The 15,007-nt window shown below is 34.9% G+C and overlaps 1 protein-coding gene across 4 annotated transcripts in view; it reads left to right on the top strand.

Moving 5' to 3' along the window:
* The first annotated feature begins 8,789 nt into the window (after positions 1-8,789).
* The window catches only part of LOC131146285 (uncharacterized), a 33,135-nt gene continuing 26,917 nt past the window's right edge, over positions 8,790-15,007 (top strand). For 3 of the 4 annotated variants that reach the window (XR_009134294.1, XM_058095764.1, XM_058095763.1), the window contains exons 1-2: positions 8,790-9,264; positions 9,949-10,063. Coding sequence is in view for 3 of the 4 variants with exons in the window: in XM_058095764.1 (XP_057951747.1) it covers positions 9,041-9,264; positions 9,949-10,063 (339 nt within the window). In the remaining variant the exon portion in view is untranslated. The remainder of the gene's footprint in view (positions 9,265-9,948; positions 10,064-15,007) is intronic. The other variant, XM_058095766.1, reaches the window with a different exon arrangement.

Raw genomic sequence — 15,007 nt, 5'->3', positions numbered from 1 at the left:
GACAATTGAAGGAAAGTTGTGTTTGTGAAGATGAGTTTTCTGCAAGTTGAGTTTGTATGTCGTATGGGGTAAGTGAATATTTATATATACAGAGAGAAGGAGTGCGAGGGAAGCTTTAATTATATGATTGCATGCGCATACTCATTGTTGCAGTGAGGTTTTGACATATTTGGGATGGTGGTCGTTGAAAGACAATGAAGTGGGAGCCCAAAGTCATCTGATGTGAGAGTCATGCACTAGATGACACTACTACATATGGCTAGGCCTAGTGTAAGTACAGAGAAAGAGGAAAAGTTGATGCAGAAAAGGTCTGAAAATATATTAACTTTCTGTGTGTATGAACTGTACACATCTTGTTTATTTATAGAGGGAAAAGTAAAAACAGATTGTAACAACTAAAAAATATTCTAACAACTAGTTAAAACTAATTGTGCAATTACATAATAGTACAAAGACACCTCACTTGTGGATGGGGCTATTTTGTAAATTACTAATGCAGGATGGGGCTCAAATCACCCCCGCGCGCGCGCGCGCAAGTCAGCTACTCCCAACTTGGATAGATGTAAGTAGAGTAAATGAAATGGTTAGGACTTGGTAAACATATCTGCAACTTGCAACTGAGTAGAAACGTGAGCAATCCGGAGAGTGCCAATGTAGTGACATAAAGAATAATGGTATTTAAATAATTAAGAGGGATATAAATGGAAAAAGAAATAAAAGGAGATTGTAAGAACCCGAACCGTGATATATGGATTTAATGTGTAAAAAAGGGGTAAAAATGGAATTGTACAGACTTTGTCGACGAGGCCATAATTTGTCGACGAAGGTTTAAGGCTTCTCGTTGACGAAATTCAGAAGCTCGTCAACGAGAGAATGTCGAGGGGTTTAGGAAAAATTTGAAATATCTGGCTTGTCGACGAGGTTGTCGATTTGTTGACGAGGCTAGTGAAGAATTTGTCGACGAGAACACAATTCGTCGACGAATCCACTCGGGTTAAAGGTGCTATAAAGGTATTTTTGGGTTGCTTTGGGGCTAAGTTTTCCCCAAACTTTTTCTCTCTCTCTAGAACTCTCCCTACACACTCTCTCTCTAGTTTTCTTTACCATTCGTTGCCAGATTCGTAAATCCAACGATACTGCGAGGATCAGTGAAAGATTCTCTACGTTTCTAGCGGATCAGAAGTCTGTTTTGTGCATTTTCGGGTTTCGAGCTAAAATCGAGGTAAGAATTGGTTTTCATTTCTGATTCAGTATATGTGTAGTAGTACGGATTGTAAGTATGTATTATACTGTGGTTTGTAGGTTTTGGAGTCTCGGTTCATAGTTTTGAGGACCGTAGAGTTCGTAGTTGGAATTCGAGTTAAGGTAAGGAGATTCTGTTTATATCAGTTCATTTTCGAAATCAAGATCGGTAAGCTTGTAGGTTATGATCGTATGTATGTTATGACTACTTATTTGAGGAAATCTATCGGGTAAAAATACGGGATTTTTGTGTTACAGTTTTTCAGGAAAATTAGGGATTTCGGGTATCATCTCTACTTTGTTTGGGAAACTCTTGATTGTATTAAAACTGTATTATTGAGGTGACCGTAATCCATATTTGCATAAACTGTATACTTGAAATTGTAAACCTCATGATTTGCCGTAAACCAAATAAGTGTGGTATGTATGGTGGTAAGTATTTGTTCCACGTATTTGTAAAATAGCTATATGGCGGCTAATTACCGTACGCTAAAATGTATAGGAACGTGAGTTCCAAAATGATTCCAGGGATTTGTAAAACAGCCATGTATTGGTTAACTACCATGGGCGAGAGTGGCCGGCCCTATATCTGGGGTGTGAAATATCACCAGTATGTTCTAGTTGGTCACCGAAGGGTGTGTTCTACACCGTATGTAGCAATGTAATCACTGTGGGCCTAAGTTGTTGCAGTGTAGTTGTGTATGTGGCAATGTAATTGTGGTGAGACTGGGTGACCTTGTGTAGTTACATATGTGGCAATGTAATCACTGTGGGCCTGAGTCATCACTTTGTAGTTGCGTGTGTAGTAATGTAATCGCTGTGAGACTAGGTGACCTTGTGTAGTTGCGTATGGAGCAATGTAATCACTATTGGGCTTGAGTTGTCGCGTTGTAGTTGCGTGTGTAGAAATGTAATCGATGTGAGACTAGGTGACCTTGTGTAGTTGCGTATGAAGCAATGTAATCACTATTGGGCCTTGATCGTCGCAGCGTAGTTGCGTATGTAACAATGTAATCGCTGTGAGACGGGGTGACCTTGTGTAGTTGCAAACTAGTGTGACGACACTGATCGTATGTATGTATGTATGTATATTTTGGGTAACGTATGAACTGGAATGGTTTTTGTGAAAATACTGGAACTGTATGGAATTGTATGAAACTATACGAATTGTTTCAAACTGTATCGTATGTATAGTGTTATGAAGTATGTAAAATGACACTCGTATGCCATATATTGATATAAACTGTTTTTTTCCTTACTGAGAGGTGTCTCACCCCGAATGTACGTACAATGTTTTTCAGGTCTTTCAGGTAGCGATAAGTAGCATCCTAGCATCCGGAAGTAAGGGGTGTCGTAGCTACTGCTAGTACCTTTTAGGTATGAGTTTTGGTATCCAGGTTGTTAGGATAGTTTTGTAGATACCTGGGGAATGTTTTGTAATATGGGAATGTATATCCTAGGTTGTATAGACTCTGGTATGATACTGGTAATGTGTAAAAAATCGTATTTCGTTGTGTATTTTGATGAGTATGGATGTTTGTGGGTATGTAAACAGGGCATCCGTTCACCCCACGGGGTTGGACCCTCTATTTGTATTGTATCAGGTATGTTTTAAATTTGATACAGAGACATGTTAGGTTACTAATTTCACCCCCGGGGTCCCATTTTTGGGTTCGAGGCCTAACCCCCGGGGTCCCACATGCTTGACGATTGATCTTTTCTCAATCTTTGTCGCTCATATCCTATGGTTTATCACCAAGAGCAATATCTAATTCTTGCTGATACCATATGTCCATCACCTCACATTGTCACATACCAAAATTATTGGTACCATCAAATTTCTCCACCTCAAACCGAGCATTAGTTATTGTCTTTGACGGTGATGTCAAAGCTGTTGGGGTTGGAGTTCATGTGGACAGAATTTCTTCTACTGCTATACTATTTTCTGTCATTTTTTATATATTCAATAGCAAAACAATAACGCAAAAAGCCTAGGATGAATAGTATGTACCAATTGTGTCTACTCTATTTATCTTATGAAATTCCACTTTAACTAGGCCAAACTCCAGGGAGCGATTGAGCCGCAATGGTCTCTAAGCACTTGCTTAGATAAGGTCTTTCTTAAGTATCAAACATGAAATCAATGATTCTAATAGAAAAATACCTTTGTATTGATACTATTCAACCTAACTCTGATACCAATTATTGTATCGGACAACCCACTTATGCCAAACATCAATACTACAACTAATGCTATTAAATATATATAAAAAACTAAAATAATATAGAAACTAATAATAAAGGACAGTATATTCCCCGACTCCTTAAAATTTTGAAATCAATAAAACTATTTGAACCCACTCTTAAATTGTTTTCAACATTGATTGTCAGTTGTGATGAGTTTTTCACTGAGTTTTGCCCAAGTTAAAATTGTAATTCAAAACATGGATTTTCAACTCTACCATATTTTTTTTTCAGATAAAAAAGAAAATAAAATTGATTTTTTTATTTTATTTTCTTGTTTCGTGCAGGTCAATTTAAAACTTTTCCTTCATGCAATGTGTAGTTTTGAACACAGATGGCCTCCACAACTAGCTACCTATGAACGCACACTTACAATTTTATTTTTGGGAAAAATATTTTTTAACAAAGAAAGAAATTTAAAGTAAATAAATATAATTTTAAAGTAGGATTGTCAAGCTACCATGGTCTAAAATGCTTATTGTAATTCAAAGGCCACATTTGTCCCCCCACACATCTAGCCAGTAAATTACTATTTTATGCCGTGTCAAGCAAGTTGTCACCGTTCATTGATGTTTTGTGTCTTTTCAAAATGTGACCTTGTTTGTATTGTATAGGACATGTTGACCCTTAACTCTTTTGTGCCTTCCCAAGAAGGCAGCCTCCGTTTGGAGACTCATTTCCCACTCGGAGAGTCTTCATTTGCCGTAAAAGAAGGGGCATGACTTGAATTCATATTTCTAAATTTCCCCTTTTTGGAGAATAGTAACAAGTCATTGTAAATGCCAATGAACATAATGTGATTGATTCAGCAGACCTCTCCCCCTCTTTTTCCGGAGTGAGTGGCTGCTCATCTGATTTCTGCAGCACTATCAATTGTGAATATTATTGCTTCATTTCATGTTATGATGGATCTTTGGGTTTTGGTTAAGGTACTCTAAGCTTGCCCCTTAAAGATTAGCAGGAAACTTGTCCTGTTCCCATGCTGCTTCCTCCATTTTCCCTTCCAACATGTCAACAACAAAGCAAAACCATGCTATTGTTTCAGGCAAGCAGCTGAAACTGTGGGATATTACTTTCACAGAACTAGTTTAGAATTAAAAATAGTAACACTAGAAAAAAAATGGATGCCTAAAAGAAGCTTCATTTTATATACATAATAAGAACAGATTAATATTTTCTTTAGGATATTATGAACAATCCAAATTCAGCATTTTGGAGAATCTGGATTGGCAACTCAGCTGATGGAAATAACTCGGATAAGAAACAAGCCTAGAAGCTCCCTCCATACATTTTCAGGACTACATAACTATTTACATGCCTTACATGGAGCCTTATACATGTACCAGTGTTAATCATAATTAATATATTTAATCTGGCTTAGTTACTTAGATAAATGAATTCATTTAGATACATCCTCAAATTCAAAAAGACCTTCCTTCTACTTATACCAAACACGATGAACAACCAGCTTTAGTTTGCAACAGATCAGCTCCGGCTAAGCAAACAAATTGAAGGAATGAAAGGTGATTACTCCATTCAAGATATATTTTTTGTTGGGTCCGGCCCACATAAGAAATAAAAAAAATTTATAAAAAAAAGCCCATTAGGGCAAATTAAAAGTGACAGTGTGTGTGAGGAGCGCAGCAGGGAGAAATGAAAACTTCTGTGGGCTGCAAACTGTGATTGTGTGGCCGTGCGTGAGGCATCAGCTAAACGATCGGAAGGTCTTTTGTGATCTGATTTGTTAAAATTTGGAGAGCACGTTCGGGATTTGTCGACCTTTGATTTGGACGGTGGAGATATGTTTTAGAGCTTTGGAGGACATAATTTTGTAGTACTGACAGTAATTGCGTTTGAGTGACTTCTTTCCGCTCATTTTTATTTTATTACGATTCTTTTAGGAATTTTTTTTACTCTAAGTTTGTGAGCATTTTTTGCGATTGTACTGTTGCAATTTTTGCCTCTATTATAGTGGAAATTTTATTAGGTCTCATAGGCTCCATAATCTTTATGTACTTATTTACGTATATAAACAGTGTCTTGTGGCTCCGTGACTCATGTGGACCCCACATAGTCTTGTGGGCCCCACATAAGATACCTATATTATTATCATCTTATTATGTATTTCTACAAATTATGTCTGTCAAAACACTATTTTATGTATATATACTTATTTACGTGTACAAACAGTGTCTATCCTGTTTATCCTATGAAATTCCATTTTGACAATGCCGACCTCCAGGGAGCGACTGAGCCGCAATGGTCTCTGAGCACTCGCTAAGACAAGGTCTTTCTTAGGCACCAAACATGGAATCAAGGATCCTACAGAAAAACACTTCTGTATTGATATTAACTTAATGACTGTTTTTATTATTTTATTATTATTGTACTTTAATCATATATATATATTTTTGGGTCATCACACTGTGAAATGGATTATGAGGTATCTCTGTGATACAACTGATTTAAAACTTTGTTTCGGTTCTAAAAAACCTATTCTAGTTAGCTATACAGATTCAGACATGGCTGGAGATTCGGACTCAAGGAAATCTACTTCGAGTTATTTGATTACCTTTGCAAAGGGAGCTGTGTCTTGGCAATCTAGGTTGCAGAAATGTGTTGCTTTGTCCACTACTGAAGCTGAGTTCATTGCAACTATTGAGACATGTAAAGAGTTATTGCGGATGAAGAAATTAGTTCGTGAACTTGGATTCACTCAGAAGAGGTATGTGTTATTTTGTGATAACCAAAGTGCTATTTATTTCAGTAAGAATTTAACTTTTCATGGTAAATCAAAGCATATTGATGTGAGATATCATTGGATTTGAGATGTTTTGGATTCTAAGTTACTTGAACTTGAAAAGATCCGTACAGATAAGAATGTTGCTGATATGATGACAAAGGTGGTGCCTCATGTGAAGCTTGAGTTGTATGCCAAGGCAGCCGATATCAAAATTGTTTGATAATCTTAATGAATGCCTCCTTCCTCTTATGGGCTAGAGGGGGAGATTTGTTGGGTCCAACCCACATAAGAAATAATAAAAAAAAAAAAAAAAAAGGAAGCCCATTAGGGCAAATTAAAAGTAGCAGTGTGTGTGAGGCGACGCAACATGGAGAGATAAAAAAATTATGTGTGCTGCAAATAGTGTGTGTGTGTTGCCATGTGTGAAGCATCAACTTGACGATCATAATTCGTCGACCCTCTATTTGGATGGTGGAAATCTGTTTCAAAGTTTTGGAGAACCTGATTTTGTAGTACTAGTATTAACTACATTCGAGTGACTTCTTTCCGCTTATTCTTATTTTATCGCGATTCTGGGAATCCTTTTTACTCTAAGTTTGTGAGCATTTTTTGTGATTGTACTGTTGCAATTTTTGCCTATATTATAGTGAAAATTTTATTAGGTTTCATAGGTTCCGTGATTTTTACCCTTTACATTGGAAGAATTTTTCACGTTAAAAATCGTGATATTCCTATTGTGATGTGTGATTTATTATAATTGTTGGTTGGTTATTTTTACTCATCATAAATTTAATTTTGAGAAAAATTTATTCATTGTACTAGTTATCTTATAACTTTTCCAACACTTTTGACATTCCCGTCTCAACGTACCACAACCTTGAAAGATTTCCTAGCTAAGGAGGAATGGCACTAGCAAATCCTGCACCACACAAAAGTAAGTCTGGAATTCATGAATTTGGCAAAAATATACTGTGACTTTTACTAGCCCAAATTCCTATATTTCAAATCCCTTCCCTCCCCTAGTATTTGAGAGCACAAAGTCTCCCCAAGCTCTTGCAGGAGAATTGATATTGCTATAAAGGTACCCTTTGCAGGTGCAATAGGGTGAGTTTCAGATGATATTTTTTAAAAGTAAAAATTAGGTATAACCTGTTTATTAATTAAATTTTTTTATTTTCAATAATTTTTTTCAAATTATAAATTTAGATCTTTTAAATACCAAGGATTAGCTATTTTTGATACGTTAATCTATTTTATGAATGCCATTATATTTTCATTGATTATTATAAAACTATCCCAGCATTTGGCAACTGGAGATTAACTTTTTTTTTTTTTTTTCTAAATTATTACAACTTTTTTTTTTGTTTAAATAACAAAAATAACAACCTAAATTAAATTTTTTTCGGTAAGCTTCTTTCAATTTTTTTGTTTTACCCACATAGTAAACTAAGCCTTAACCATAACCTCATAAGTATATAACAACAACAATAATAATAATAATAATAATAATAATAAAAGTATCTTTATGTAATTTGACAATTAATTTTAAAGCCTTCTCTAGCGTTTGATTGAAGTTGTCCCCTTTCCTTTAATTCAATTTCTCTACTTCTTTTATTTTAGGCCTTGAAAGAATTACTATTTCAAAAATACCGTAATTCTATATATAGAAATTTAGAATTTAAATCTTAAATTTATATTTGTATAGATTTAAATAAAATGCAGTGTAAAATTATAGTTAAATTAATATAAATTGATAGAAGTTCAAACTCAATGTCCAAACTCTTAAACATAGCGCGCATGAATCCGAAGGACTTGTTGGTGACTCGAATTCCTATGTAATAAAAAGAAATAAAAAATAAACATAACATCAATCCAATGTGACTTGATAGGTAACCATTATAATTAAATAAAAAGTAATTAATTTTCAACCATATTTCAAAAATGAATGTTAGGTTTTGTTTTTATTTTTAAGTTATTACAAGCGTCTTGGCAGGCTAACTCAAAATACAAGGACTTGTTTAGTATTATTATTATTTTTTACTTTTTTATTTTTATTTTAATTAAAAATATATTTATTTATATTATCAATTTTTTTTTAATTATCATGTACGATAAAATTGTTATTGTAAAGTAAAGTTTAAAAATATAAGAATCAAGTAAAATAATTATAATAATATTTATTTTTGTTATAATATTTTAATTTATATTATTTTATAATTTTATTATATTTAAAGGTGAAAATTTTAATTTTTAATTTAATCTATTTTGACATTGCAATTATTAACTAAATATGTTATTTATTTATTTATTTAATCTTTCATTTTTAATTTTCATTTTGATAATTTTTTAGAGGGATACCAAAACGAACCCTATTTTTTGCACAAACAAAACATTGAAAGATGGATAAAATTTGTGCAAAAACATGATTTATTATTTCTACAAATATTTTACAAAATTAAAAATAATATTGAATTAGCAGTAAAAGTACGCAGCTTTCTTTATTATTATTTTTTAAAAAATAAAGTGTAATATTTGATTAGTTAACGCTAAATTTGTTAATATTTTCAAAGTCCTAATTTTACAGTTGCTTAGTCGGGCCCAGCCTTACTCAAGAGCTGAAGCCCTTCTTCGCAGTTGCCGATCCGTCTCCGACCACTCCTACGAATTCTTCTGGAAGGCTTTTCCTTATTGATGATTGGCTGATTGATCAGTAGATCACCTGCTGCTGCTCTTCAATTGTTGTGCTTCGAGGTTTGAGAGTCCAATTTTCATCCCAGTTGTTGATCTGTGTGCATTCGAAAATCGACAGGGATGCAGTTCTTCGGTGGATCAGAGATTAGTCCGTCGCCACCAGCACCAACAGCGTCGGGAAACAATGCCCACATGATGTATGTGTTCAACAGGAATGGCGTGTGCCTGCTTTACAGGGAATGGAATCGCCCTCTCAGGACCCTCGATGGTCAACAAGATCACAAGCTCATGTTTGGTTTGCTTTTCTCTCTTAAATCCTTAACAGCCAAGATGGACCCGACTAGGTATCTTTCTTCGTCAAATATTTTATTCAAATCAGAGCTGTTATTAAGAGTGTTTGGAGGTGCAATGGAAATGAAATTAACGAAATTCATAGTTGTTTAAAGTGTAAATTTTGTTAGCGTTGATGGAGTCGTTAGGCAACGCGAACGTGCTTATTGTACGGATAAAAGATATGGAGTCTTTGCTAAACCTGATAACTAAAATTTTAGACGTTTTTCTTTTCTGAAATTCACAAAATAAGTGATGAAACTTACTAAATGCGGGAAAAATCACAATAGACTCATATAAGATGCTATCTAAAGTGTGAGATATTGAGTCTGCTTTTATAAGAGCCATAAACTGGTTTTTTCTTTTGGGAATGCCTGAATGATGCTTTAATAAATTGATCGACATCTAGTCAAGTAAAATTTACTTATTTTTTAGATTAATTAATATTTATTTGTCAAATAGATACATAGTTCTTAGAGAGGTTTTTGATTGTAGTGCATACAATATGATGGTGGTTATTACTGTATTGTTTTTGTGTCTAATTCTTGGCAAATCCATTTCTTGCTCTAGCGACTAATTATTGAAGCTATATACCTAATGATAACAAATGACCTACACTTGTTGTTGATGCAGAGGTTTTTTGCAGTATTTGTGGGTTCTATGTTTATTATGCTTATAGTATTATTATTTTTGTGCAGTGTGGAGAAAGGTAACCTTGGGGTGCCTCAATTACCGGGCCAGGGTTGTTCATTTCACAGTTTTCGTACTAATACATACAAACTTAGTTTCATGGAAAGTCCATCTGGGATAAAGGTCAGTGCTCTAAATTTTCTTGCTGTTTCTTATTATATTTGTCTCTGAATTTTCACATGCAACTATTGGATGAACTGGGGGCAGGGGTGGGAGTAGGATTAGTGCCACAATTACCTGGCCAGGGGTGTTCATTTCACAGTTCTCATTCAAATACGAAGTACAAACAAATTTAGTTTCATGGATGAAGGTCAGTGTTGTAATTGTTCCTGCTGTTTTTTATTATATTTGCCTCAAAATTAACACATGTAAGCATTGGATGAATTGGTAGCAGGGGTAGGAGTACGATTAGGGTGCGAGTGGAAAAGTGCTTAGCTAAGGTTTCATAGGTTTAGAGCATCTCAAAAGCATCCAATATATGAACATATTTGTGTAAAATATGTATAGATGTACTCACACATAGCATGCATGTGTGTTTTTTTTATAGAACAAGAAATTTATTAAGCGAGATATTTGCATGAGGACAAAAAATCTTTAGTAAAATAGAGGAAAAAGGAAAACAAAAATTTGCTTAATGCAAGAGAAAAAACAAAATTAAGCAAATAAAGTTGCCAATCACGCTGCATATTCAAAAAAGTCCATGCTGCTGGAACACCTTATGGAGAAAACCCACAACAACAAAACAACAAAACCAAGCCTTAGTCCCACTAAGTGGGGTCGGCTATATGAATCCTTTTCCGCCAATTTATACAATCATTGACCATTTCTTTTGATAGATTCAAGGATATTAAATCCTTACTCACTATCTCTTCTTAAGTTATTTTAGGTCTACCCCTACCCCTTCTACTGCCCCCCAGAGTAATTAAGTCACTCTTCCTCACAGGTGCACTATAAGGCCTACGCTGCAAGTGTCTATACTATCTGAGTCGTCCCTCCCTTATCTTATCTTCTATACGAGATACACCTAACTTACCACGAATATGTTCATTCCTTAATTTATCTTTCATTGTTATACCACTCATCCATCTAAGCATTCTCATCTTGGTAACTTTTACTTTTTGGATATTATGTTTCTTCGTCGCCCAACATTCCGATCCATATAGCATAGCTGGTCTTATAGCTGTCCTATAAAACTTCCCTTTCAATTTTAAGGGTATTCTACGATCACATAGCACACTTGAAGCACTTCTCCATTTTACCCAATCTGCTTTAACTCTATGCATTACATCATCTTCAATTTCTCCTTTAGCTTGCATAATAGATCTAAGGTATCGAAATCTACAAGTGCTATTTATTTCTTCATCATCAAGTTTAATTTTGTCTCAAATATTCCTCCTATCATTACTAAAATTACATTTCATATATTCTGTTTTATTTCTACTTATCCTAAAGCCTCTAGATTCCAAAGCTTCTCTCCATAATTCTAATTTAGCCTCTACTCCGTCCCTAGTTTCGTCAATTAATGCAATATCATTTGCAAACGACATACACCATGAAACTTCCTTTTGAATACTCTTAGTCAATTGGTCCATCGCTAAAGCAAAAAGATAAGGACTCAAAGTAGATCCTTGATGTACACCTATGGTAATTGGAAATTCTCTAGTTTCTCCATCTATAGTCCTTACACTAGTCATTACTCCATCGTACATATCCTTAATGACATCGATATACCTACAACAAACACCCTTTTTTTCTAAAACCCACCATAGAACTTCTCTAGGTATCCTATCATATGCTTTCTCAAGGTCAATAAATATCATATGCAAGTCCCTCTTCTTTTCCCTAAACGTTTCCATTAATCTTCTTAAAAGATAAATAGTTTCTGTGGTAGATCTCCCAGGCATAAAACCAAAATGATTTTCTGAGATCTTCATTTCTAACCTTAATCTTTGTTCAACTACTCTTTCCTATAGTTTCATCGTATGACTCATAAGTTTAATTTCACGATAGTTATTACAATTTTGAATATTTCCTTTATTTTTGTATATAGGTATTAAAGTGCTTTTCCTCCATTCATCTGGCATTTTCTTAGTTTTTACAATTGTATTAAATAAATTAGTTAACCATATAATTCCGTTATCACCCAAGCATTTCCAAACTTCAATTGGGATGTTATCTGATCCCATAGCTTTCCCATTTTTCATCTTTTTTAGTGCAAACTTAACTTCGTTAACTCTAATTTTGCGAATAAATCTTATATTTTAGTCTTTTCCTCATTTGACAATTCTAGGTCTAAGTCTTCTATTTGGTTTTCGTTAAACAACTTACTAAGGTAACTTCGCCATCTTTTTTTAATATCTTCGTCCTTAACCAAGACAATATCATCCTCACTTTTTATACATTTTACATTTCTTAAGTCCTTATTCTTCCTTTCTCTAGCTTTAGCAAGTTTAAATATATCTCTTTCCCCTTCTTTTGTACCTAATCTATCATACAAACTATTAAATGATCTATACTTAACTTCACTAACGGCCCTTTTTGCATCTTTTCTTGCCCCCTTATATTTTTCAAAATTATCTCTGTTAAAAACCCACATGGATGCCAAATAAACAATTCCATTCCATATCAATTCAAGAGTAAAAGCAGTAAGCATGATTTCTGAAGATGTGAGAATTTCTTTCCAGCCACCCATAGCTAAAATTGCATTTTGTCAAAAAGTGTTTTTTTTTTTATAATTTTTTTTTGCCTCTCAAAACCTCTAAAACCAATGAACAAGAAAGCCTACAAACAATGATGACAAACCCAACACTCTCCCAACATTCCAAAAGGTTTGTTACATAAACATGAAGCCACTGCAGTGGAGAAATTAATGAGCATGGTCCTTGCTTCTAGCATAAAACATAATGTATGCATTAGGTAAAGAGTCATATATGGCCTTATAATCTGCAGCAAATAGTTGGTGTTAACTCTACTAAGATTGCTGTCCAGACAAAGCCTAAACCTTTGAAGGAGTTTTAGCTTTCCACACTTGATTAACAATAGGAAAAGGATGAGAAATCGGGGTTGGATGTGAATTGAAAGATTTACAAGCAAAAACCCCATAACTATTCAAACATCAAACCCTAACATCCCCACTTTAAGAATAGCAATAGGAATTCAACAAGCTTGGGAGCAAGGAAAGCTGAAAATCCCTAGAAACACCAGTACTGTCATTAAGGAGATAAGAAGAATATGTATATTTGTCTTTGGTCACAAAGTAAGAATAGAAAAGAAGGTAACTGAAAAACACACTTGCCCAAGTGATGTATGACGGATATGGTTGGCCTAGGTCAATCCTCAAGCAAGCACATATACGTGAACACTTTAATTCAAGAATTCAATCAACCAAATATAAACATTATAAATTATGCGACGATTCACATGTTGTAAGAGTTTTGAAAAAGTGTATGATTTTATCCAAAAATTAAGTCCCAAGTGTTCCTTTATCAAGGAATCAAGTTTATGCGGAAAGATGCTCTTCTCAATTTTCAAAATTCAAGAATGCAAGTTCTACATTAACAAATCAATATTCTTACGATTGATATTAGAAAGTGTTGATAATATTGAAAACTAAGGGTTCAGGTGGTCTTCGGTCGCCTGAGCTCAGGCCTTAGTCGCCTGAAGATTTTAGAAATTGTATTTCAGAACAGGCAGTCGCAGTTCAGTCGCCTGAACCTATGCCTTCAGTCGCCTGAACATACACGGGATTTTAATGAAATTTAGGGATTCAAGTGGGCTACTTTAATAAGGGCTGCTGGGCTTTAAGCAAACATTCACAATCAAGCAAGAGCTTAAGAGAAGTAATGAACTTACCCAAGAAAATCATTGGATGACTTGATGTTGTTCAATATGAGCTTAGACCAAACCGAAAGTCCTTCAATCAATTGATGAAACATTAAGATGAAAGTGGGTGTGGTTGTGTAGAGGAAGAGACCGTGTGGGTGTTTAGAGGGGAAGGAGGGGATAATGGTGGTGTTGGATAGAGTGGTCTCTCACCGCTTGATCTCCGGAGAGAACGGTGTAACCTCGCACTATGCAATCAAAAGATTGGACAAAGCTTTAAGCTTCAACAATGGAGTTTTCTTTTAATATTCAAGACAAAGGCTTCCTTCTTGAGTTCTTACAATGAGAAGGATATAAAGACTAGTATGGGAGACAAAACATTAAACACTCTTACAACTCTCACACAAGCATGGGGGGACAAAGCACTAAACACTCACATTAAATCCTAACACAATTAATACTTACTAAAAAACAAAGAATTCCAACTTACTAGACACACACTCAAGCTTAGTTGTCTTGCACAATTACAATTCAAAATTGGAGACTCAAACATGTGTCAAAAAGAAGGCCAAAACTGTGTGGCCTATGGAGCATAAAATCATGTGGGGCCCACATGGGTCTTTGACTTGATCTTGCTTCAATATATTGACTTGGATCTTCATGCACCTAAAGTATTCAAGAATAAATATCTAAATCTTCAAAAGTCTTCAAGTAATTCCATATGTACTTACAAAACAATTTGAATAATAGTGGGCATCGGGAGTTCGTCCACGTGTCACCATATCGACAAAGGAGATAGTCAAAGCATGTCGATCCCCATCATCTCTCCCGGGCCCCAAGTAATTCTTCTCCGAAGAATGAGAAGTGATGTATTTTGAATACGACTCCTGGTTGAAACGAAGGAGGTCCTATTTAAGTATCTAACTCCTCTCGGAAAGTGGTTTGCCTCTCCACTTGACCAAGAACTTTTGGTATGATCCTGCTCGTGTGAATGTTGTCTCGTCATCTAAGATCTCTTCAATCTCATCAAGTTTCTTTGGTATGGGTAAAGGTGGAGACAAAGGTAACTTTGCGTTTTCATGCTCACGAGGAGTGGAGAATGGAGTAGGATTACCTGCAATGTTAGAATTGGAAGGCTCCACAAAAGATGATGCCTCAAGAAAGGGGGCTAGATCTTCAACATTAAACACATTGCTTATACCAAAATTAATAGGAATATCAAGCATGTAAGCATTAGAACTAATT

Source organism: Malania oleifera, chromosome 13, assembly GCF_029873635.1.
Source record: "Malania oleifera isolate guangnan ecotype guangnan chromosome 13, ASM2987363v1, whole genome shotgun sequence".
NCBI classification, from domain to species: Eukaryota; Viridiplantae; Streptophyta; class Magnoliopsida; order Santalales; family Ximeniaceae; genus Malania; species Malania oleifera.
This window is presented reverse-complemented; position numbering and strand designations above follow the sequence as displayed.